The sequence below is a fragment of the Pistacia vera genome, unplaced genomic scaffold (assembly GCF_008641045.1).
Source record: "Pistacia vera cultivar Batoury unplaced genomic scaffold, PisVer_v2 Contig266, whole genome shotgun sequence".
Taxonomy (NCBI): domain Eukaryota; kingdom Viridiplantae; phylum Streptophyta; class Magnoliopsida; order Sapindales; family Anacardiaceae; genus Pistacia; species Pistacia vera.
Window position 1 is genome coordinate 175,067 of NW_022196075.1, and position 22,908 is coordinate 197,974.

The 22,908-nt window shown below is 37.5% G+C and overlaps 1 protein-coding gene and 1 pseudogene across 1 annotated transcript; both read left to right on the forward strand.

The window, feature by feature from the left end:
- Positions 1 to 1,972: 1,972 nt before the first annotated feature.
- Positions 1,973 to 7,071, forward strand: LOC116133161 (nuclear pore complex protein NUP98A-like). Its single transcript, XM_031418833.1, is given in 14 exon segments — positions 1,973 to 1,991; positions 2,046 to 2,345; positions 3,416 to 3,772; positions 4,157 to 4,462; positions 4,642 to 4,869; positions 4,968 to 5,327; positions 5,330 to 5,461; positions 5,464 to 5,522; positions 5,525 to 5,590; positions 5,710 to 5,769; positions 6,192 to 6,278; positions 6,376 to 6,393; positions 6,470 to 6,545; positions 7,010 to 7,071. Coding segments are annotated over 14 exon segments (2,130 nt in total).
- A 4,787-nt stretch (positions 7,072 to 11,858) lies between these two features.
- On the forward strand, positions 11,859 to 21,198 carry LOC116133162 (annotated as a pseudogene).
- Positions 21,199 to 22,908: the final 1,710 nt, after the last annotated feature.

Here is a 22,908-nt window from a genome sequence, read left to right on the forward strand (position 1 = left end):
GCAAATACTTGTAACAAATTACATCCTTATTCTTATTTAAAAAAATGAAAAACTAGCCTGCCCTCGGATATAAGGGTCTGTTTGGTTCTATTCTAACACTTTTTAGAATAATATTTTAAAAGTTAAATGTGTGGTGAGTATTACGATGTAGGATTTAGAAATTAACAAAAATATCCCTATGCTTGTTTATTTACTAAACACTCTTATAATAAAATATTAAAAGTTAACAAACCACACTCAATCCACCCATTAAATCAGACAGTCGGTCACCACCGTCGGAGTGGTCGAGCCTCCGTATTGGCACATGACTGGCGGATCTTGTCGTCGTGCGTTGATATGGCCTTTTTCGGCCAGATCTACGGTGGATCTGGCGTTTACGACGGTCAAAGATATGATCGTCATTGACGACTGGCTACACCAAATATTTGACATTTTTTTGTCAGATCTACCATGGATCTGACTGAAAAATGCTAGATCGGCCCACTACCTGTCAGTTCAGTCGGTAGTGCATCATTTAGATTTCGGCCGCTTTCGACAGTGGTGGCCAGAATCTGTGTAATGTAGGTTATTGGGGTGTTTTTGTAATTTTTGAAAAAAATTGGGGGTGTTTATAATTATAAATTATAGGGGTTTAAATAAATTAAATAATATAAATAATATTTTCATAATAACTATTTACTGTTTAACTTTATAGAAAAAACCAAAATAATATTCGGAAGAGTGAAACAAGCGAGCCTAATGCTTAAATATTTCATTTATCCTCTAACATATGAATACATGCAAAACAAAAAAAATAATACCCGTCAGTAAATGTTTTAATATTTTTTTTAAATGTAAGATAATGAATAATTTGAAATATTTATTAAAAGAAAATAGAAAAAAAATATAAAAGAAAAAAGGGGGGGGACTTAAAAGAAACGCTACGCGTGTAGATTGTACTGGCCAGTACGGACTTAAATAACGCAACGCTGTGCTGATCTTGAGTTCAATCCTCAACAATCAACATAAACATAAATAAAAACACCCAGCACGTCTGTAAGACGGTGTACAAGTGTAAACCCTTGCTTCTCTCTCACGCCCTTCAGATCCTCGGTGAGTACCTCTCTCACTTATTTCACATGACAACCATACATGTAATTCCTGTTCGCAGCTAGGGTTTTTTCATTTTATTTATTTTTTTAATATATTGATTCATTGAAGCAATGCGTGTTTTATTGTAATAATCACTGTTGTTCTGTCTTCCCCCTTATTCTTTTCACTATATTCGAAACGATTCTCTTTGTTTTGATTTTATTTGTATAATGTGAGGTGATATTGGTTGAAATGAATTGGAAATTACTGTGTTGTTTATTTTAAATAGACTTGTTTTATTTGACTATAACGAGATTTTCTTGTTTCTTTTTCATGTTTTTAACTGTGTTTAGTTTGGGATCAAATCAAGGCTTGGTTACTGTTTTGGACTGAAGAAGAAGAAAGATAATAAGTGAGAAGACAATGTTCGCTCAACTAACCGTAAGTGTTCCTTTCACCTTGTATTCTAGTAGATTGATTTTTTTTTTTTTTTCCTGTTTCCTTGCAAAATTTATGTTGTTTCGGCCATGCTGCATTCATTTTATGCTTTTACAACTTACTGTAGTGTTTGTGTTACTGTGTCCATGTTTTCCCCTTGAACTTGAAGCTATGTGGTAACCTTTGTAGCTTGTATGAATCTTCATGGACTATAATTGCTTCTTTTTTCATAAATTATGTGATTTGCTGAATTACGTCTAAAGGTTCCTGTAAAACTAGATGATTTTTTGTTGTGTGTGTAAAATTTTTGATGCTATATACTGATAAATATTACATCAGATTTGTGAATATGTTTCAATTTTTTTTATTGGTCAAGCACTCTGTCACTTCTATCAGATATCATTTTGTCAACATGCTGCCATTATTAATTCAACTGTTTGGTGATCATCACATATCTGTGTGCATGGGGAATTCTGAGATTAGTTAGTAATTACTTTTTGGAATATCAATTTAACTGGCGGGATTCCACTGAACAGCTTTTGGGCAGTCATCTAGTAGCCCATTTGGGTCCCAATCAGTCTTTGGGCAGACCAACAATGCAAGTAACAATCCTTTCGCTCCCAAACCATTCGGTACCACAACCCCTTTTGGTTCGACAACAAGTTCAGTGTTTGGAGGTACTTCAACCGGTGTATTTGGTGCTGCCCAGTCATCTTCACCTTTCTCGTCCACAACAACCTTTGGTGCATCGTCATCACCAGCCTTTGGAAATGCAATGCCTGCTTTTGGAGCATCTTCCACTCCTGCTTTTGGTGGTTCATCATCAGCATTTGGTGGTATGTATATGGATTAGAATGTTTCATAAATATTTACCCATTTATTTGTTGCTGTCTCCACTTTTCACTTTTCACTTGATTTGTTGATTTTATTTTTACTTTTGAGAAAGATGGTTATTGTTTTCAGTTGATAGATGTCTTGGGTGCCAGTGATTTTGTAATGGAGTTTTTACAGGTATTTTTGCCCCTTTTTTTGTGTGTGCTTGTCATGACTAATTGTTCAAGTGTAAACAGGAGACCTTTTGGCTCATGAGGGGGTTGGAGACGGATATGTTCTTCTAACATTCTTGTCATTGTATGTTTATTGTTATTATAATATACTAAATCTCCTTTAGCTGATTTTCTCGGTGTAGCTTATGAGATTTTTAATGGAAGCAAACTCACTTGTTTACTCCATTGGATTTTTTCGTATGAATGTCTCTTGTATTTTTGTTTATCTCCACCAGACAACTCCTTGCCATTTTTTTTTTTCTCGATAGAAGAGGTCATTGAACCATATTAGGAGAATTTATTTAAGGAGGTCATTTTACTATGCTGGGAATTTATCATTTGAAGAAGTTATGATTATTATAAGACAAGGGTTATCTAATCCTAAGGCAAAACTTCCCTTGTCAAGTGGTGTACTAAGACTAGATGCCTATACCCCCTAATATGATAGGATTCCATTGGTACAATTAATTAAGTGTGAACTTCTTTGAGATGACAGAGAAACATAATGCATAAACACTAAGACAGAAGCCTTTCTCATAGCTACTATATTTGGTTCATCTTTCTTTACATTTGGTTTGTATTTTCCGTGCAGTGGTGTTTCTGTTTTAGCCCTCATTTTGATGTTGATTTGTTTCTTTATTAATCACCCTCTTCAACATGGCAGCCTTATTTTTTTTTTATTTTTTTATTTATTTTTTGTTTTTTTATAAGTTCAGATCTTGAAACTAATTGCATTTGTATATAACTTTCTTATTTACTGTTAACATGCTTTATCTTAAAAAGGCTTGTTAATCTAGTTGACTTATGTTATCTTTTTAGTCTTTGAAAAACTGATCTCTCTCTCTTGCTCTACAACATAGGTTCTTCTGTTTTCGGTGCAAAGCCTGCTTTCGGCTTTGGGTCCACTCCTACTCAAACAAGTCCTTTTGGAGGCACGACTCAGCAATCACAGCCTGCATTTGGGAGCAGTTTATTTGGTTCCTCCACACCTTTTGGTGCATCAAGTCAGTCAGCATTTGGTGCTACTAGCACTCCCGCTTTTGGTTCGACAAGCACCCCTGCATTTGGGGCTGCAAGTACCCCTGCCTTTGGTGCTGCTAGTACCCCTGCTTTTGGTGCTACAAGCACTCCAGCCTTTGGTGCTACAAGTTCTCCGGCCTTTGGTGCTACCAGCACTCCAGCCTTTGGTAGCACAGGGACTTCATTTGGTGTATCAAGTGCCCCAGCTTTTGGTTCTGGGGGAGCATTTGGGGCTTCAAGCACCCCTCTCTTTGGATCATCAAGCAACCCTGCATTTGGAGCCTCTAGCACTCCCGCTTTTGGGGCTTCAAGCACTACTGCTTTTGGGGCCTCTAGTGCTCCTGCTTTTGGGGCTTCAAGTCAGTCAGCATTTGGTGCTACTAGCACTCCCGCTTTGTGTTCGACAAGCACCCCTGCATTTGGGGCTGTAAGTACCCCTGCCTTTGGCGCTGCTAGTACCCCTGCTTTTGGTGCTACAAGCACTCCAGCCTTTGGTGCTACAAGTTCTCCGGCCTTTGGTGCTAGCAGCACTCCGGCCTTTGGTAGCACAGGGACTTCATTTGGTGCATCAAGTGCCCCAGCTTTTGGTTCTGGGGGAGCATTTGGGGCTTCAAGCACCCTTCTCTTTGGATCATCAAGCAACCCTGCATTTGGAGCCTCTAGCACTCCCGCTTTTGGGGCTTCAAGCACTCCTACTTTTGGGCCCTCTAGTGCTGCTGCTTTTGGGGCTTCAAGTGCTCCTGCCTTTGGCGCTTCAAGTACTCCCGCCTTCGGGGCATCTAGTACTGCATCTTTCAGTTTTGGGTCATCTCCTTCTTTTGGCCAGTCAACTTCTGCAGTTGGTAGCAGCCCATTTGGAACCAGTACATCTCCCTTTGGAGCACAGAGTTCTCCATTCAGTGAGTTTCTTAAATAAATAATGATTGTTTATCTTCTGATAAGCATTTGTGTCGATAAGAAGCTCATTAGCCTACAATGTTCTATTTCTTTATCATTACCTGTTTTGTCATCAACTATCAAAAGTAAGCAAAATAAAATTTTATGACTGTTGTATGCTATCATGCAGGATCCCAAGCTACAACACCAACATTTGGTAGCACCCCTTTTGGGCAGTCAAATTTTGAGGGCCAACGTGGTGGAAGTAGAATGGCTGGTTACACACGTACAACTGAAGTAGACACTGGCAGCTGTACGCAGCCTGTTGGAATGTTGGAGTCAATATCTGCCATGCCTGTCTATAAAGATAAAAATCATGAGGAGCTGAGATGGGAGGATAATCAGTTGGGAGGTAAAGGCAAGTTGATGAAATCTAGAAAATTAGTAGTTGTTGTTCCTATAAGTGGTGACATTGGCTGATTCATTTATTTTCCACTTTACAATTCCAAATTTCAGGTGGACCACTTCCTGTTGGTCAGTCTGCTGGGGGAATTGGCTTTGGTGTATCAGCTGCTCCATCAAGCCCTTTCGCTCCTTCATCAGTATTTGGGGCATCATCAGCTAGTCCTTTTTCCAACACTACATCTTCAAATCTATTTGCTCCCAAAACTTCAACTTTTACTGGATCAAGTTTTGGAACCACCATTTCAGCTGCTTTTGGTACCTCACCTTTTGGTGTATCGTCTACACCTAATCCTTTTGGATCAACTTCATCTGCAGCTCCTTCCATATTTGGGCATGGGCCAACATCAACTTCTGCATTGGGTGCCAATTCACCTCTATCTACTTTTGGTTCGTCATCATCCCTCTTCAATAGTAAAGCAGCTCAGGTGCAATGTCATCATTTGGCTTTGGCATGAATTTTTGTAATCAGTCATCTCCATTGTTCAGTTCCGCGGCCCCAGGACAGACAGGTTCTGGTTTTGGACTGGCCACCTCTTCATTTGAAAGAATAGTACTATGTCTTCGTTGGGTACTTCAAATTTGTTTAGCACACCTTCCACTGGTTTTCTTGTGGCATGTTCTTGAGCACTCCATCACTAGCTTCTTCTAGCACACAATTGTTCGGTCAACCAACTGTAAGTGACTTTTGAAATTGCTAAAATTGATTTCTTTCATTGTCATATTAAAGCTTAGTTGTTCAATTGATATTTAGAAAAGTATGTGTTTTATTGTTGTATTTTAATTCATCTTGAAGAGAGTTTTAGAGCTTATTGCTGTTAAGGCCATTACTGGAAATTTGTACTGTGCTGCTTTGGTATGTTTAAGGACTCCTTTACATTTATTTCAATCTGCCAGTTCAACTTTTTGTGCTGGCATATCTAAAATGTTAGGGACATAGGTTTATGGAGACTGATAGACAAATAACAGGGCAAAATATAAATTTTAATAGAATAAGTTCTTGGAATAAAATTTCCGCATACGTGCCCATTAGAGGCTTGATGAGCAATAATTTTGTTATATGTGCTTAGTAATTTTTGGAATATTTGTGGGCTATAATTTGTTTTGTTACCTTATCGCTGCTTTTGCTACTACAGGAGTCTGAGCTTAATTCTTTCAACAGTTTTCTTCTATTGGACTTTCTTGTTTGTTTGTGTGCTCCGCTGGAGTGATGTTGGATTTTGAAGTTTCTGTTAAAATCTTTATGTAATTTTATTTTTGTTGTGCATGCATCTTTAGCCCTCTGTTTCTATGCCATTCCAACTGTGTCAACCTGCTCAGAGTGGCGGTGCTTTTGGATTTAGCAACTGGCTCAGACACAAGCAGGTATCTTCTTTTTTCTGGAAAATTATTAGTTCTTGTTCCTATAAGTGGTGAAATTGGCTGATTCATTTATTTTCCACTCTACAATTCCAAATTTCAGGTAGACCCCTTCCTGCTGGTCAGTCTGCTGGGGTTGGCTTTGGTGTATCAGCTGTTCCATCAACCCTTTCGCTCTTTCATCATGTATTGGGCAGTCAAATTTTGGGGGCCAAGGTGGTGGAAGTAGAGTGGCTGCTTACACACCTACAACTGAAGCAGATACTGGCAGTGGTACCAGCCTGCTGGAAAGTTGGAGTCAATATCTGCCATGCCTGTCTATAAAGATAAAGTCATGAGGAGCTGAGATGGGAGGATTATCAGTTGGGAGGTAAAGGTAAGTTTGATGAATCTTAGAAATCAGTAGTTCTTGTTCCAATAAGTAGTGACATTGGCTGATCATTTATTTTCCACTTTGCAATTCCAAATTTCAGGCGGATCACTTCCTGCTGGCAGTTTGCTGGGGGAATAGCTTTGGTGTATCAGCTGCTCCATCAAGCCCTTTCGCTCCTTCATCAGTATTTTGGCAGTCAATTTTGGGGGCCAATGTGGTGGAAGTAGAGTGGCTACTTACACACCTACGCTGAACAGATACTGGCAGTGGTAAGTTGATGAATCTGGAAAATTAGTAGTTCTTGTTCCTATAAGTGGTGATATTGGCTTATTCGTTTATTTTCTACTTTACATTCCAATTTCAGGTAGAGCACTTCATGCTGGTCAGTCTGCTGGGGGATATCAGCTTTCTCTAAACTTAGAATGAAGATGATGATAACAAATTGGATAATTTAAGATATATTGGGTATGAACCCCCAAATATTATGCTTTTCTTTCAAGTGTATATATTAATGCTTTTCCTCTTTAGTCTAGAGTGTTATAATCCAAAACTTTAAGGGTGCGTTTGGTTTATTATTTTGGATAGGATTTTGGGGATAGTATTGGGTTTTTGGATAGGGGAGTATTACGAGGTAAATTTTAAAAATTTATGAAAACGCCCTTAGGTTTACTAATTTAATTAAAGACCCTATATGTAAAATGACAAAACACCCCCCAGAATTTTTCGTGCCAGATTCCGGCCACCACCGCCGAATATCTCCGAAAAATTTCGTTACGGCACAGACCAGTCGGATCTGTGCCGTAACACGTCGTTATGGCCTTTTCCGGCCAGATCCACCACGGATCTGGCCGGCAAGGGCCACATCTACGATCTGTTATGGCCGTCGACGGCCAGACAAGGCCAAACGACGCCTCTTTGGCTGTCAGCGACGGCCAAAGATGTGGCCGTCGTTTTCGGTCAACGACGGCCAGGATTTGGCCTTCTTTGACCGTCAACGCCGACCATTTCTTTGGCCGTCGCTGACGCCAGATCGGTAACTTCCGGCCATTTTTGGTTGGAAGTTAGCCGTTGTACAGATTCCGGCTATCACCGACGGTGGTTGCTAGAATCTGACATTGGGTTGATGGGGTGTTTTTGTTAATTTTTAAACTTTTTTCATGAGGTATTTAGTGAAATTAATAACCTTATGAGCTAAAAGTAATTAAAAAATAGAGTAATATTTCTGGAATAATGTGCCAAACATTATTTGGAGAATAGATCCAGAATATGGATAAAAATACTAACCCAAACATAGCCTAAAATTTTTTCTTTAGGAATGAGACAAAGTATAATTCAATTTCAAATTTGAGAAGAATTTATATATGTATAATTTAATTAAATTATTATAATAATATAACCTTCTTACCAGTTTGTAGAAAGTTATATTATTATAATTTAATTTCAAATTTGAGAAGAATTGTAGGGGTGTTAGTCGAGCCGTTCGTGAGCGGCTCCGGCTCGGCTTGAGGAAAGCTTGAGCGGCTCGTCGTAGCCTCGTAGGTGGGGAATCGGTTTGAGTTTCTTGATAGTCGGCTCACCAAGCTTGTGAGCTCAAATCGAAAGGGTGATGTGATAGTTTCACAACTATTGGGGGTATATAGAACTTACCAGTTTGTAAAAATGACAAACACAACCTTATTCCCAAATATGTAAAAATCAAATTTGAATTTGAATTAGGACATAATTAAAAACCCTAATTGCGACTTTGTGAATCCTCTGCCAATCCAACACCGTTTGTCACGTGGAGTGTCGGTCTCGTCGCCTTGTTCTCGACCAGATCGCTTTGTTTCCTTGCCGCCTCATCTCGTCCACATCGTAACTTCTCTTGTGGATTTTCTTCATCAGGTATGTCGATTTGGGATTTATGGACGGCAAATAATTAGTGATTATTTGTTTCTTCTTATCATTGTTCTTGATTTGTAAGAGAATGGAAATCTAAGTATAAGAATGGAGTTCTGGGAATGGAAGAAACTGTGATCATTACTAGTTTAAGATTGGTTTCGTTTACTGGAAGAGAGTGAATAATGAGAAGACATTGCTGGTAGAAAAGATGGCTCTATGAATTGTAGGCGATGATGTTTGTTTCGGCACTTTCGACCATGGTGGATCGAGCAGGTATTGCTCGAGCATGAGCTCGCTTTTTCTATGTCGAGCTGAAGCTCAATATCTCAAGCTTGGTCGAGCTTAATATTGTAGTAGCCGAGCCAAGTTCGAAAGCCAAAGCTCGGCTTGTTTACACCCACCTCACTCTCAGAGCGGGACCCAGGCCCCTTGAGGGTAGGCCCAGGCCTGCCCTCTACTTTAAAAAAAAAATTGAAAAGTTTTATTAAAAGGTAAAAAAGAAAGTGAAAAGTTAGAAGTTAAAAATTAAAAGTTAAGTTTTATCTTTTTTATATTCAAGTTTTCTTCCCCAATTCCCAACTTCCCTCTTACATGCGGGTCTGAATTTGGAGTGATTGTAATCCACTTTTGTAAACCTTTGTGTATTTTATTTTTGTTAGAGTTGTGATTGAGCTCTAAATTTATGTAGAATATTTTGATAGATTGTGTGATTGTTGTAAATGATAATCATATTTTTTCCTATGATTTTGCATTAAATTTCGATAGGATTTAAGATATTTCTTATACAATTGAGCCTAATTTTTACATAATTCTATTAATTTGTCTTTGCAGGCCTAAACGATGATTTTGAGCATAAATGACAGTTTTGAGCGTAAATTGCATAACTTGAGCTTGGAAACTCAGAAGACCTATTTTTAGAAGCTTTGGAAAGCTAGAACCGAGCTACAACTTTCAGGTTTTGAGTTTTTTTCTAATTCTGACTGGACAAGGGTGAAAACTTGGCTTGAAGTCATGAACAAATGTTGGAAACAGAAGAAAAACTTCTTGGATGTGCTTCAGTATTTCTGCCATAACTTGAGCTTTAGACCTCGGATTGTGCTGATTCTTGAACGAGTAGAAAATAATTTAAAGGACTATAATTCATATGTTTAACACTTTTCCAGATTCAACTCTTTCATGCTCAAATTTGGCCTGAAAATTCTCGCCGTTATAAGGAAAAAGCTTCACACCGCAGCGAAACTGCATCGATGTGAAAAATAAATGACGCGTTTTGGCTTGCTAGGGTTTCGTCCTTAAGTGAAAGAGGTATAAATTAGCATGAAAATGAAAGAAAAATGGTCTTGGTTCGTCATTTAGAAGGCACTCTGGAAGGAGATATTATTGAAGATTTGGGCTTCAAATGAGAGAAGTTTTTCCATCTTTTACTTTTTTTTCAATGATGAATCTTGATTCAGTTTGTTTTGTTTTTTTGTTTGTTTTGAGTATGAATTGAGTTGTTTAGCTAGGGTTTGATGTAACCTTGATACAATGATTCAAATTTATATGAATCGATTTACTTTGAATTTTAATTTCATGATTGAGGGTTTATCTCTTTTTTTAATGACTTTTTGATACTTGATCAACATTCAAATGTGTGTTGTTGACAATGAGACTAAGAAGTGATTGATTGTGCCTCTTGGGATAAATACCGTAGATTAAACAAATGCTAGAGATAGCTTTCCCAATTTATGAAATCTAATAGAATTCTGTAAAGTTTAAAAAACTTTGAACTATTAATCTTCATTTTGTTGGGTGCAGAAGCTTAATATGGATAAGTAGGAAAATATAGCCTGAGAAAGTATGTTTTACAACTTAGGGAATTCGATTTTCAATCAAGGAATTAGAACTTGGGTAATAGTTCTATGATTTGGGTTAGCGTATCTAGGTGAATCAACACCCTAGCATTTTTTTTAGCATTTTTTTATTAGTTAAAGTTTATTGGGTTTTGCTTTAATTTCATTATAATTCATTTATATTTTCTTAAATTGTATTTAGTTCGTTAATTTTCTATCAATCCAATTTATTGTTGTTTCAATTAAGACTAAACTAGATAAATCGGTACTTAGTAACCACTATCCTCGTGGGAACGATACTGTACTTATCACTTTATTACTTTTTGCGACTATGCACTTGCTACATTTGTATGTTTGTCAAAAATGCGCATCAGTAATCTCTTTTATTATATTGATTTAAATGGATCTTAGATTCTCGTGGTATTTTTTATTTCTCCACATTGAAGAAGTTTTTCCACGTAACAATTTTCTTGTGTTTCCTTGTAATGTTATTTTCTTATGTTTTCACTAGTTGATTGGCAAACAGTGGCAGAGCGAGGGGCCTCCCCTAGGCAAAAATCCTCGGTCCTCATTGCCTACTCTAGTCACTTGTGCAAATACTTGTGTAACAAATTACATCCTTATTCTTAATTAAAAAAATGAAAAACTAGCCTGCCCTCAGATACTAAATGTTTAAATATTTTCATTTATCCTCTAATATGAATATACCCTAGTTAGTAAATACGGGTACGACAAAAAAAAAAGATACGGAAATTTTATAGGTATAATACGGCAAACGGTAAAAAATACGTTTATAAAAATTCGGTCATAAAATTCAGATACAGAAAAAATACGATACGAGTATATACGGGTTTAATACGGTGTATTGTCATAATACGTTTTGAAGAATATGACAATATCAATCTTAGTTTTAACACTTTATGAATTACCTGGTTAAAACTATATCAGTGCTTTCATTTCTATATAAGTGTTTGTTTTAAGAAGTAACCTTCAGTTTTAATATTAAAATTATAAATCCTTATTATATATTTAAGTTAAAATGATCGGAGTCGTAAATGAAAAGCTATCATTTATTTTATTTACATTATTTTTTATTGATCTAAAGTTCTAATTTTATATTAGAAGAGACATTTGAATTTATATAGTATTTTTTAGATATAAGGTACCCAAATCTAACATCATCAATCTGAAAATAAAATTTTGAAGTTGTGGGTATATCAATTTATTTTAATATATTAATTCAATTAAAATGAATGATAATACAAATACAGAAGATCTTAAAAGAAGCAGAAAAAATTTATCGTTGTGAACCCTCGTTAAAATCTCTCCACGTAGGCACAGGGACCGACCTCACCATCCAATGTTGCGATTCTGCAGCTTCGCCTCAAAGATTTTCTTTCAAACACCATCACAAACAAAACAGTACTGAATCTCAAAGTCAAAGTGCAAAGACCAAAAACTATCACTTACTCTTCTCCTCATTCTCAACACTACAATAGGATTTTGCTGCCGTGACCCGCCGACACCACCCATACCCATCTCACTTTCAAACACTATTACCTCCTCATTCTCACTTTCTCACATCCCATACCCATCACATACCCGCCGCCGCCGCTCTCTCATCTCTCTCTCCTCTCCGTACTCCAACGCATGACACCCACGGCCGACGCCCAGCGTACAACTACCGCGCGACTCCACAGGTAGCTTCCACTATCTGCAACATGTGTGTTTTTGCTGGATAAATCTCTTGTGGATTATTGTTTGTTGTGTTGGTTGGGAATTGCTGCCCATCTGGTGTGAAATTTGATTGGAGAAATTGTTTGTTTAGGAGTTTTGACTTGGAAGTGTTGAATGGATTCTGTGATTGAATTTGTTTGTTGTGGAATTCGCCACTTTCACCTTGCCCACCACCTGCTTGATAAATTGCCCAGACCACTCTCACCATCATCGTTTTGCCTTTTGCCTCTAGCCTTTGCTGCTGTTTTGTATTTCCCCCAAATCAAAACCACCGCCCACCATTTCCTTGATGCAAACACATCTAAAATCTAAATCTCAATCTCGTTCTCTCGTTCCCTGGAGTTGTGGTGGATGGCAAGAACCAAGTCAACCAACAAGTACACCTCATTCAACTTCAATCACGTGCTCGAAAAAAATATCTCTCCCGCCACCTCCGCCACCAACTCAACTAGACAACCTTCCTCTTCCTCTTCTTATTCTTCAATTGCTTCTTCAAATACTAATACACAAGCTCTGTTACCTTCCTCCATCCTCCAGAAGCCATGGCCGCATGCTTGTTCGTGAATAACAAAGCTCAGTTTTTTTTTCTAATAATTCGCAAAAAATACGTGAATTTACATATATTCATATTATATGCGTATAATTTGGTAGCCTTTATAAATATGTAAATACATGTTTTATGATGAATTAATTATATGAATATAATTATATATAAAATACGTATTTACTAAGAGATTGAATATACATGCAAAACAATAAAAATGATTTAATATTTTTTTTTAAATAGTATAGAAAATGAATAATTTGAAATATTTATTAAAAGAAAATGGAAAAAAAATATAAAGATAAAAAAGGGGGGGACTTAAAAGAAACGCTACGCTTTGTAGATTGTACTGGCCAAGTACGGACTTAAAAATAACGCAACGCTGATCTTGAGTTCAATCCTCAACAATCAACATAAACATAACTAAAAAAGACCCATCACGTCTGTAAGACGGTGTACAAGTGTAAACCCTTGCTTCTCTCACGCCCTTCAGATCCTCGGTGAGTACCTCTCTCACTTATTCACATGACACTCATACATGTAATTCCTGGTTCGCAGCTAGGGTTTTTTCATTTTATTTATTTTTTTAATGTATTGATTCATCGAAGCAATGCGTGTTTATTTGGATGATTCATACTGTTGTTCTGTCTTCCACCTTATTCTTTTCACTATATTCGAAACGATTCTCTTTGTTTTGATTTTATTTGTAATGATTGAAGTGATATTGATTGAAATGATTGGAAATTATCTGTGTTGTTTATTTAAATAGACTTTTTTTATTTGACTTAACGACTGATTTTCTTGTTTCCTTTTCATGTTTTTTAACTGTGAGTTTAGTTTGGATCAAATCAAGGCTTGGTTACTGTTTGGACTGAAGAAAGAAAGAAAGAATAATGTGAGAAGACAATGTTCGGCTCAACTAACCGTAGTGTTCCTTTCACCTTGTATTCTAGTATATTGATTTTTTTTTTTTTTTTTTTTTTTTTTCTGTTTCCTTGCAAAATTTATGTTGTTTCGGCCATGCTTGCATTCATTTATATTGCTTTTACAACTTACTGTATGGTTGTGTTACTGTGTCCATGTTTTCCCCTTGAACTTGAAGGTATTGTGGTAACCTTTGTAGCTTGTATGAATCTTCATGGACTATAATTGCTTCTTTTTCATAAATTATGTGATTTGCTGAATTACGTCTAAGTTCCTGTAAAACTAGAATTTTTTGTTGTGTGTGTAAAATTTTTGATGCTATATACTGATAAATATACATCAGATTTGTGAATATGTTTCAATTTTTTTTATTGGTCAAGCACTCTGTCACTTCTATCAATACATTTTGTAACATGCTGCCATTATTAATTCAACTGTTTGGTGATCATCGCATATCTGTGTGCATGGGAATTCTGAGATTAGTTAGTAATTACTTTTTGGAATATCATTTAACTGGCGGGATTCCACTGAACAGCTTTTGGGCAGTCATCTAGTAGCCCATTTGGGTCCCAATCAGTCTTTGGCAGACCAACAATGCAAGTAACAATCCTTTCGCTCCCAAACCATTCGGTACCACAACCCCTTTTGGTTCGACAACAAGTTCAGTGTTTGGAGGTACTTCAACCGGTGTATTTGGTGCTGCCCAGTCATCTTCACCTTTCTCGTCCACAACAACCTTTGGTGCATCGTCATCACCAGCCTTGGAAATAATGCCTGCTTTTGGAGCATCTTCCACTCCTGCTTTTGGGTGTCATCATCACATTTGTGGTATGTATATGGATTAGAATGTTTCATAAATATTTACCCATTTATTTGTTGCTGTCTCCACTTTTCACTTTTACTTGATTTGTTGATTTTATTTTTACTTTTGAGAAAGATGGTTATTGTTTTCAGTTGATAGATGTCTGGGGTGCCAGTGATTTTGTAATGGAGTTTTTACAGGTATTTTTGCCCCTTTTTTGTGTGTGCTTGTCATGACTAATTGTTCAAGTGTAAACAGGAGACCTTTTGGCTATGAGGGGGTTGGAGACGGATATGTTCTTCTAACATTCTTGTCATTGTATGTTTATTGTTATTATAATACTAACTCCTTTAGCTGATTTTCTCGGTGTAGCTTATGAGATTTTTAATGGAAGCAAACTCACTTGTTTACTCCATTGGATTTTTTCGTATGAATGTCTCTTGTATTTTTGTTTATCTCCCAGACAACTCCTTGCCATTTTTTTTTTCTCGATAGAAGAGGTCATTGAACCACTAGGAGATTTTTATTTAGGAGGTCATTTTACTACTGGGAATTTATCATTTAAGAAGTTTTGATTATTATAGACAAGGGTTATCTAATCCTAGGCAAAACTTCTCCTTGTCAGTGGTTACAAGACTAGATGCCTATACCCCCTAATATGATAGGATTCCATTGGTACATTAATTAAGTGTGAACTTCTTTGGATGACGAGAAACATAATGATAAACACTAAGACAGAAGCCTTCTCATAGCTACTATATTTGGTTCATCTTTCTTTACATTTGGTTTGTATTTTCCGTGCAGTGGTGTTTCTGTTTTAGCCCTCATTTTGAGTTGATTTGTTTCTTTATTATCACCCTCTTCACATGGCAGCCTTATTTTTTTTTTATTTTTTTTTTTTTTTTGTTTTTTTATAAGTTCAGATCTTGATAATTGCATTTGTATATAACTTTCTATTTTACTGTTAACATGCTTTATCTTAAAAAGGCTGTTAATCTGTTGACTTATGTTATCTTTTTAGTCTTGAAAAACTGATCTCTCTCTCGCGTTGCTCTACAACATAGTTCTTCTGTTTTCGGTGCAAAGCCTGCTTTCGGCTTTGGGTCCACTCCTACTCAAACAAGTCCTTTTGGAGGCACGACTCAGCAATCACAGCCTGCATTTGGGAGCAGTTTATTTGGTTCCTCCACACCTTTTGGTGCATCAAGTCATCAGCATTTGGTGTTACTAGCACTCCCGCTTTTGGTTCGACAAGCACCCCTGCTTTGGGGCTGCAAGTACCCCTGCCTTTGGGCTGCTAGTACCCCTGCTTTTGGTGCTACAACACTCCAGCCTTTGGTGCTACAAGTTCTCCGGCCTTTGGTGCTACCAGCACTCCAGCCTTTGGTGGCACAGGGACTTCATTTGGTCATCAAGTGCCCCACTTTTGGTCTGGGGAGCATTTGGGGCTTCAAGCACCCCTCTCTTTGGATCATCAAGCACCCCTGCATTTGGAGCCTCTAGCACTCCCGCTTTGGGGCTTCAACACTCCTGCTTTTGGGGCCTCTAGTGCTCCTGCTTTTGGGGCTTCAAGTGCTCCTCCTTTGGCCTTCAAGTACTCCCCCTTTGGGGCATCTAGTACTGCATCTTTCAGTTTTGGGTCATCTCCTTCTTTTGGCCAGTCAGCTTCTGCATTTGGTAGCAGCCATTGGCACCAATACATCTCCCTTTGGAGCACAGAGTTCTCCATTCGGTGAGTTTCTTAAATAAATAATGATTTTTTATCTTCTGATAAGCATTTGTTTCGATAGGAACTCATTAGCCCTACAATATGCTATTTCTCTATCATTACTTGTTTTGTCATCAACTATCAAAAGTAAGCAAAATAAATTTTATGACTGTTGTATGCTATCATGCAGGATCCCAAGCTACACAACCACATTTGGAACACCCCCTTTGGGCAGTCAAATTTTGGGGGCCAACGTGGTGGAATTAGATGGCTGTTACACACCTACAACTGAAGCAGATACTGGCAGTGTACACGGCTGCTGGAAAGTTGGAGTCTATCTGCCATGCCTGTCTATAAAGATAAAAGTCATGAGGAGCTGAGATGGGAGGATTATCAGTGGGAGATAAAGGTAAGTTGATGAAATCTGGAAAATTAGTAGTTGTTGTTCCTATGTGGTGACATTGGCTGATTCATTTATTTTCCACTTTACAATTCCAAATTTCAGGGGGCCACTTCCTGCTGTCAGTCTGCTGGGGGAATTGGCTTTGGTGTATCAGCTGCTCCATCAGCCCTTTCGCTCCTTCATCAGATTTTGGGCATCATCAGCTAGTCCTTTTTCCAGCACTACTCTTCAAATCTATTTGCTCCCAAAACTTCAACTTTTACCGGATCAAGTTTTGGAACCACCACTTCAGCTGCTTTGGTACTCACCTTTTGGTGTATCGTCTACCCCCAATCCTTTGGATCAACTTCATCTGCAGCTCCTTCCATATTTGGGCATGGGCCAACATCAACTTCTGCTTTGGTGCCAATTCATCTCCATCTACTTTTGGTTCGTCACCATCCCTCTTCAATAGTACAGCAGCTCAGGGTACAATGTCATCATTTGGCTCTGGCATGAACTTTGGTAGTCAGTCATCTCCTTTGTTCAGTTCCGCTGCCGGGACAGACAGTTCGGGTTTTGGACTGGCCACCTCTTCATTTGGAAACAGTAATACTATGTCTTCGTTTGGTCTTCAAATTTATTTAGCACACCTTCCACTGGATTTTCTGGTGGCATGTTCTCGAGCACTCCACACTAGCTCCTTCTAGCACAGCATTGTTCGGTCAACCAACTGTAAGTGACTCTTGAAATTGCTAAAATTGATTTCTTTCATTGTCATTTAAGGCTTAGTTGTTCAATTGATATTAAGTATTATGGTGTTTTATTTTATTTATTAATTCCTTGAGAGAGTTTTAGAGTTTATTGCTGTTAAGGCCATTACTGGAATTTTTCCTTTGCTGCTTTTGTTTGTTTAAGTAGTCCTTTACATTAATTTTAATCTGCCTGTCCCTATTTCAATTACATGACACTCAATCTGCCCCATTGAGTCTCATGGTGAACGACAGATATGCAAGTGGTATGGATTGTAGAATATGCAGCATCAATGTTTGAGATCTAAACTTTTCGTGCTGGCGTATCTAAAATGTTATGGACTTAGGTTTATGGAGACTGATAGATAAATAAGTGGAGCAAAATATAAATTTTAATAGAATTACGTTCTTGGAATTAAATTTCCACGTACATGCCCAATTAGAGGCTTGATGAGCAATAATTTTGTTATATGTGCTTAGTAATTTTTGGAATACTCTTTTTGGGCTATTTGTTGGTTAACCTTATCGCTGCTTTTGCTACCACAGGAGTCTGAGCTTAATTCTTGCAACAATCTTCTTCTGTTGGACTTTCTTGTTTGTTTTTGTGCTCCTCTGGAGTGATGTTGGATTCTGAAGTTTCTGTTAAAATCTTATGGAATTTTTTTTTTTGTTGTGCATGCATCTTTAGCCCTCTGTTTCTATGCCATTTCAACTGGGTCAACCTGCTCAGACTGGTGGTGCTTTTGGATTTAGCAACTTGGGTCAGACACAAGCAGGTAGCTTGTTCTTTTTTCTCTCCATGCAATTTTATGATATATATAACAGTGCTTAAGCTTTTTGCCTGATAGTGCTGACTTTATAAACTTATCTGCCGTTGTAGTAGGTAATACAAGTAACTTCACTGGCATGTTGGGCACTCTTGGTCAGAATAACTTTGGACAACCGTATGTCTCACCTTCTTAAGCTCTTGTTTAGTATAACATATGCATGTAAATCCAAACAATTCTTTTTGGATCAAGTGTGGTATCCCAAGTGCTTGTATAACTAGTTTATCATGCATTTTTTGTTCTTTTTTTTTTCTTATTGCCATCTCTTGGTTATTGTTTTTGGTGATTGTTGCCCTTGCTAAATTTTTCTGATTGGCTCTTCCTTTAGTCGAAGTTTATTATAAAGCAGAGGGAATTTATTTTTAGTTATTATTTGGTAACAACTTAAAGGATGTTTTTATCATATGCTGATTTATGCTGAAATACCTTTGTTGACCAGGTCTGCTACTCAGAGTTCTGTTGCTGTGCAACCTATTGCGGTTACAAATCCATTTGGGACACTCCCGGCAATGCCTCAAATGTCAATTGGCCGAGCTGGAACTTCTCCTTCAATCCAATATGGAATTTCAAGCATGCCAGTAAATTTTCTCATTCTTTAACTTTGCCTTGCGAACTCTCAAGGTTTTGGGTTGACTTTGATTATTTCTTCAAAAATTTTATTACAATCACTTGTGGTTACTATCAGGCTGTTGAAAAATCAGCTCCCGTCAGAATATCATCCTTATTGACTTCTCGACATTTGTCACAAAGGCGGATTAGGTTGCCTGCTAGGAAATATAATCCCAAGAATGATGGTCTGAAGGTGCGATGCTACTTGTGATAACTTATTTGAGAATGATTATTATTTTTGTCCATATAGGTTATACATGTAACAATTTCCTGATTGCCGAATGCAGGTTCCTTTTTTCAGTGATGAAGAAGAGACACCTAGCACTCCGAAGGCAGATGCCCTTTTTATTCCAAGGGAGAACCCAAGAGCTCTAGTTATTCGTCCTACAGAACAGTTTCCTTTAGGTGCTAGTGCAGCAAAGACATCATCATTAAAAGATACGTCTCGTGTACCTGAGAATGGTAAGGTTATAGCATAGTGTCGATCAGCTAAGAGGATTGCTTTTCCATGTATAACTGTGAGGCATTTATTTCCATTCCATTCTGTAAAAAAGATGAGCAGATAGCTATATTGTACTTTTAGATCAGTTAAGAGGAATTTTTTTTTGTACTGGAGATAAAATTTATGTTACATTTCATACTTCTTGACATGAACATTTGAACATTTTTTTTTTCTTTCCAGGTAAAATCCCTGAAGATGGCTCCATTACTGAGGATAAGGAGAGTGAGTATTGGTTTTTGTGTTTATGTACTTTGTCTGTCCTTGCGATTTGGCGCTTACTACAGAACTGCTCAGTTCCTTTTTTTCCCCATATTTTAAAAAAAAAAAAAAAAAAAGAATCATAGCCCTTGGATGATAAATAAATTGACTGGAAAACTTCTTGGGTCCTTGTTTCTCAGTTCTGTCCTCAGTTCATTTTACAACAGTGAAATGGGTTTCCGTTAACTAGACCGTCTTCTGTTGACCAAACCTTGGAATTCCTCATGAGAAACATGGTAGTTGTGAGGTCATTTATTGTATACAAATTTAATTGAATCTTTGTTATCTTATAACTACACGTGGAAGAAATGTTTCTACAGTGGACATGTGAGGTTCTTTGTTTTCTACTTTTTGATGGGTTGTTAACTCTTGCGTTACTTACCCATGAAAGGTTACCCGAGTGATTGGGCATGTGGTTAGTTTCCACAAGGTCTAGGGTTTGAGTTCCCTCATGGGCACCTACATGGCCAAAAGCCATTGTTTTCCACTTCCTCAGGATTATAGGGTTCGGTTTGAAGCTCGACTTCGCGAAGCGAGGTTGGGGTATATTTGGATTACCAACAAAAAAAAAAAAAAAAAAATTCACCCTCTTTTGGTACTTAAACTAGCAACTCAGTTTCTACTGTGGCAAACTCAAGCTGACATGTATTTGTACCAATATAATTTCATATCTTCTCTTTTGGGTCCCTTGCTCCAATTGCAATGAATATAAAATCCCGTCGGCAATAAATTATTTCTATGACTTTATTTAGACGAACAGATCATTTCAATGGCTTCATTTTCACCAACAGCAAGTACGATAGTGCAAATTTGTGTTTAGCTAAGGCTTATGAACTATTGTGAGTTTGTTGACTATTTGTGAGTTTGATTAGTAATTCACTATGTTTAACGACTGTTTGATTGCAGAAAATCCTCTTGAAAATGGAGCTGTGAAGGAGCGAGTACATCCTGTCAAAATTGATCACAAACTGAATGGAGTCCATGATGATCATACTGTACAAAGAGATGACTCATATATGACACTTGGTGGCCACAGAGCTGGTGAAGCTGCAATTGTGTATGAGCATGGGGCCAACATTGAGGCACTGATGCCGAAGCTCCGACGATCTGACTACTACACAGAACCTCGAATCCAAGAACTTGCAGCCAAGGAAAGGGCTGAGCCAGGGTACTGTCAACGTGTCAAGGACTTTGTAGTTGGACGCCATGGCTATGGAAGCATCAAGTTCTTGGGTGAAACAGATGTGCGACGACTTGATCTTGAGTCTCTTGTTCAGTTTAACAACCGTGAGGTGATTGTGTACATGGATGACAGCAAGAAACCTCCTGTTGGGCAAGGTCTTAATAAGCCTGCGGAAGTAACACTCCTAAATATAAAATGCTTCGACAAAAAGACTGGAATTCAGTATACGGAAGGTCCAAAAATTGATAAATACAAGGAGATGCTGAAGCGAAAGGCTGAGGACCAAGGTGCTACTTTTCTATCCTATGACCCCGTCAAGGGTGAGTGGAAATTCAGGGTTAACCACTTCAGTGAGTACAAACTGGAAGATGAAGAGGAGGAAGAGGACCAGAATGGTTGTGTAGCCCCAGGTTGTTGACTAGATGAGAGACACTCTGTAATTTGCTCGTGTTAGGAGGAAGACTCCGGGTCTTAAAAAAAGAGTTTTGTAGTAGGGTTTGTATAGAATTTGTCAAATTGTGATTTGAAACATTTCAGATTGCGTCATGGCATTTGTTATATTGTGGTTTCTATAGTTTTTTATTTTATGGTTTTTGTATTTGTCTTGTTTAATTCACTCAATCTTCTTTTTGTCATTTCTATTTTTCTAATATGTTTTTCATGGGCGCATGCTTCTCTATATCCGAGTATTTATTTATTGTAATTAAAGATTTGTGTATTGTAAAATGGATAAACGACCAGACGATTATCATCATCATCATTATTACTATTATTTGAAGTGTTTTCAACTGGCCCTGAAAGTAGTTTTCTTGCGCAAATGTTTCGTGGTTTCAAACGTGTACATGTGACCAACCACAGTTTATAGTGAGGTTTTGATCATTGTTTTAAAAACCGGATCGGACCGGCCGGTCCAACTGGTTGAACCGTGAACCGGTCACTTGTCCGGTTCGGTTCACGCCCCTCTCTCGTCTTCTTCAATCTTCAATCTTCAGTTCTTCTCTTTCTCCATTTTCCTCACGAAAATTTCTAAACAAACTCTCAGTTCTTTGCGAAGATTGTAACGGTTTCAACTCTGTCTTCTGTTCTCTCTGAAATCTCACCCAAATCGCGTTTGAACTCTGTGAAATCGACGACGTCTTCCTCCTTCGCCGGAAATCGACGACGGCAGCTCCGTTCCTCGCTGGAAATCGACGGCGATAGCTTCATTTGTTGACGATAGCTCCATTCCTCGATCCAGGTACGCCATCTCGCTCTCGCTCCCTTACATTTTTAGTCTGAAATTGTTAGGGTTCTTTTGTGTTGAATGAGCAATTGATTTGGGGCTTTTTGCTGGGGTCTTTCTCGTTGTAATCTGGGCAGATTTGTGAGAGGGTTGCGTTTCATTCTTGATGTGTTTTATATGAAGAGAAATGGAGGAGATGATGATGGAAGGATTCTTAGGGATTAAGACGGTTGAAGTTTGATGTGTTATAGTTGTAATCTTGCACCGATTTTCTTAAAGAAACCATTATCAAATTGATGACGGTGATCTTCGAAATTGGAAGGAAGGTCTCTGGAATATATTAATCAAAATCCACCGCTAGTTGTATTATTTTATTTCAACTAAAATCAAATTAATTATAGTCTATGTGATATGAATTTAATTGGTCCATGAATATGTAAATGATCAAATCAGTTCTGTTAAAAAAAAAAAAAAAAAAGGATATCAAATTTGTGGGCACAAATAAGAAAATGGAAGTTTCTTAATTCCCTAGTTTGATTATGTAGTCTCAGATATTAGGGATTAACAGTAGAACTTGCTTTCCCCTACCTTGCTGCTCTTTCCTCCTTCAACAAGGATACTATTGGAAATATTTTGTATTAAGTTTTCTATTTGTATTAATGAATGGTCTATCTTGTCACTTCTAATGTGGTTCTGGTGACTATCATTTCTTAAATTTCTCGACTCTGAAGCATGATATGCCGAGTTTGTATGATAACAATAAATAAGAATAAGAAAATTTTATATTCTTGGTATATACCTATGAAATTTTTTATTAATGACATTTGTGGGCTGACATAAACTACTTCGGATGGCAGAAATTGTTAGAACTAGAATTTGGTTTCTGTGTTGGAAATGACTTTTTTATTATGTTTCAATAACTTTGTATTTGGTTTGTTTCAGAAGTACTATATTAATCCTGTAAGTGAACCTATATATTGTTAGGTTTCTCATTCAATATGACTCACTTTGGTTTATGTCCCGAACTATTCTTCTCCTTCCTGATAGAAGTGAATCTATATTTTGTTATGTTTTCCTTTCTAATCAAATGTACAACTTAT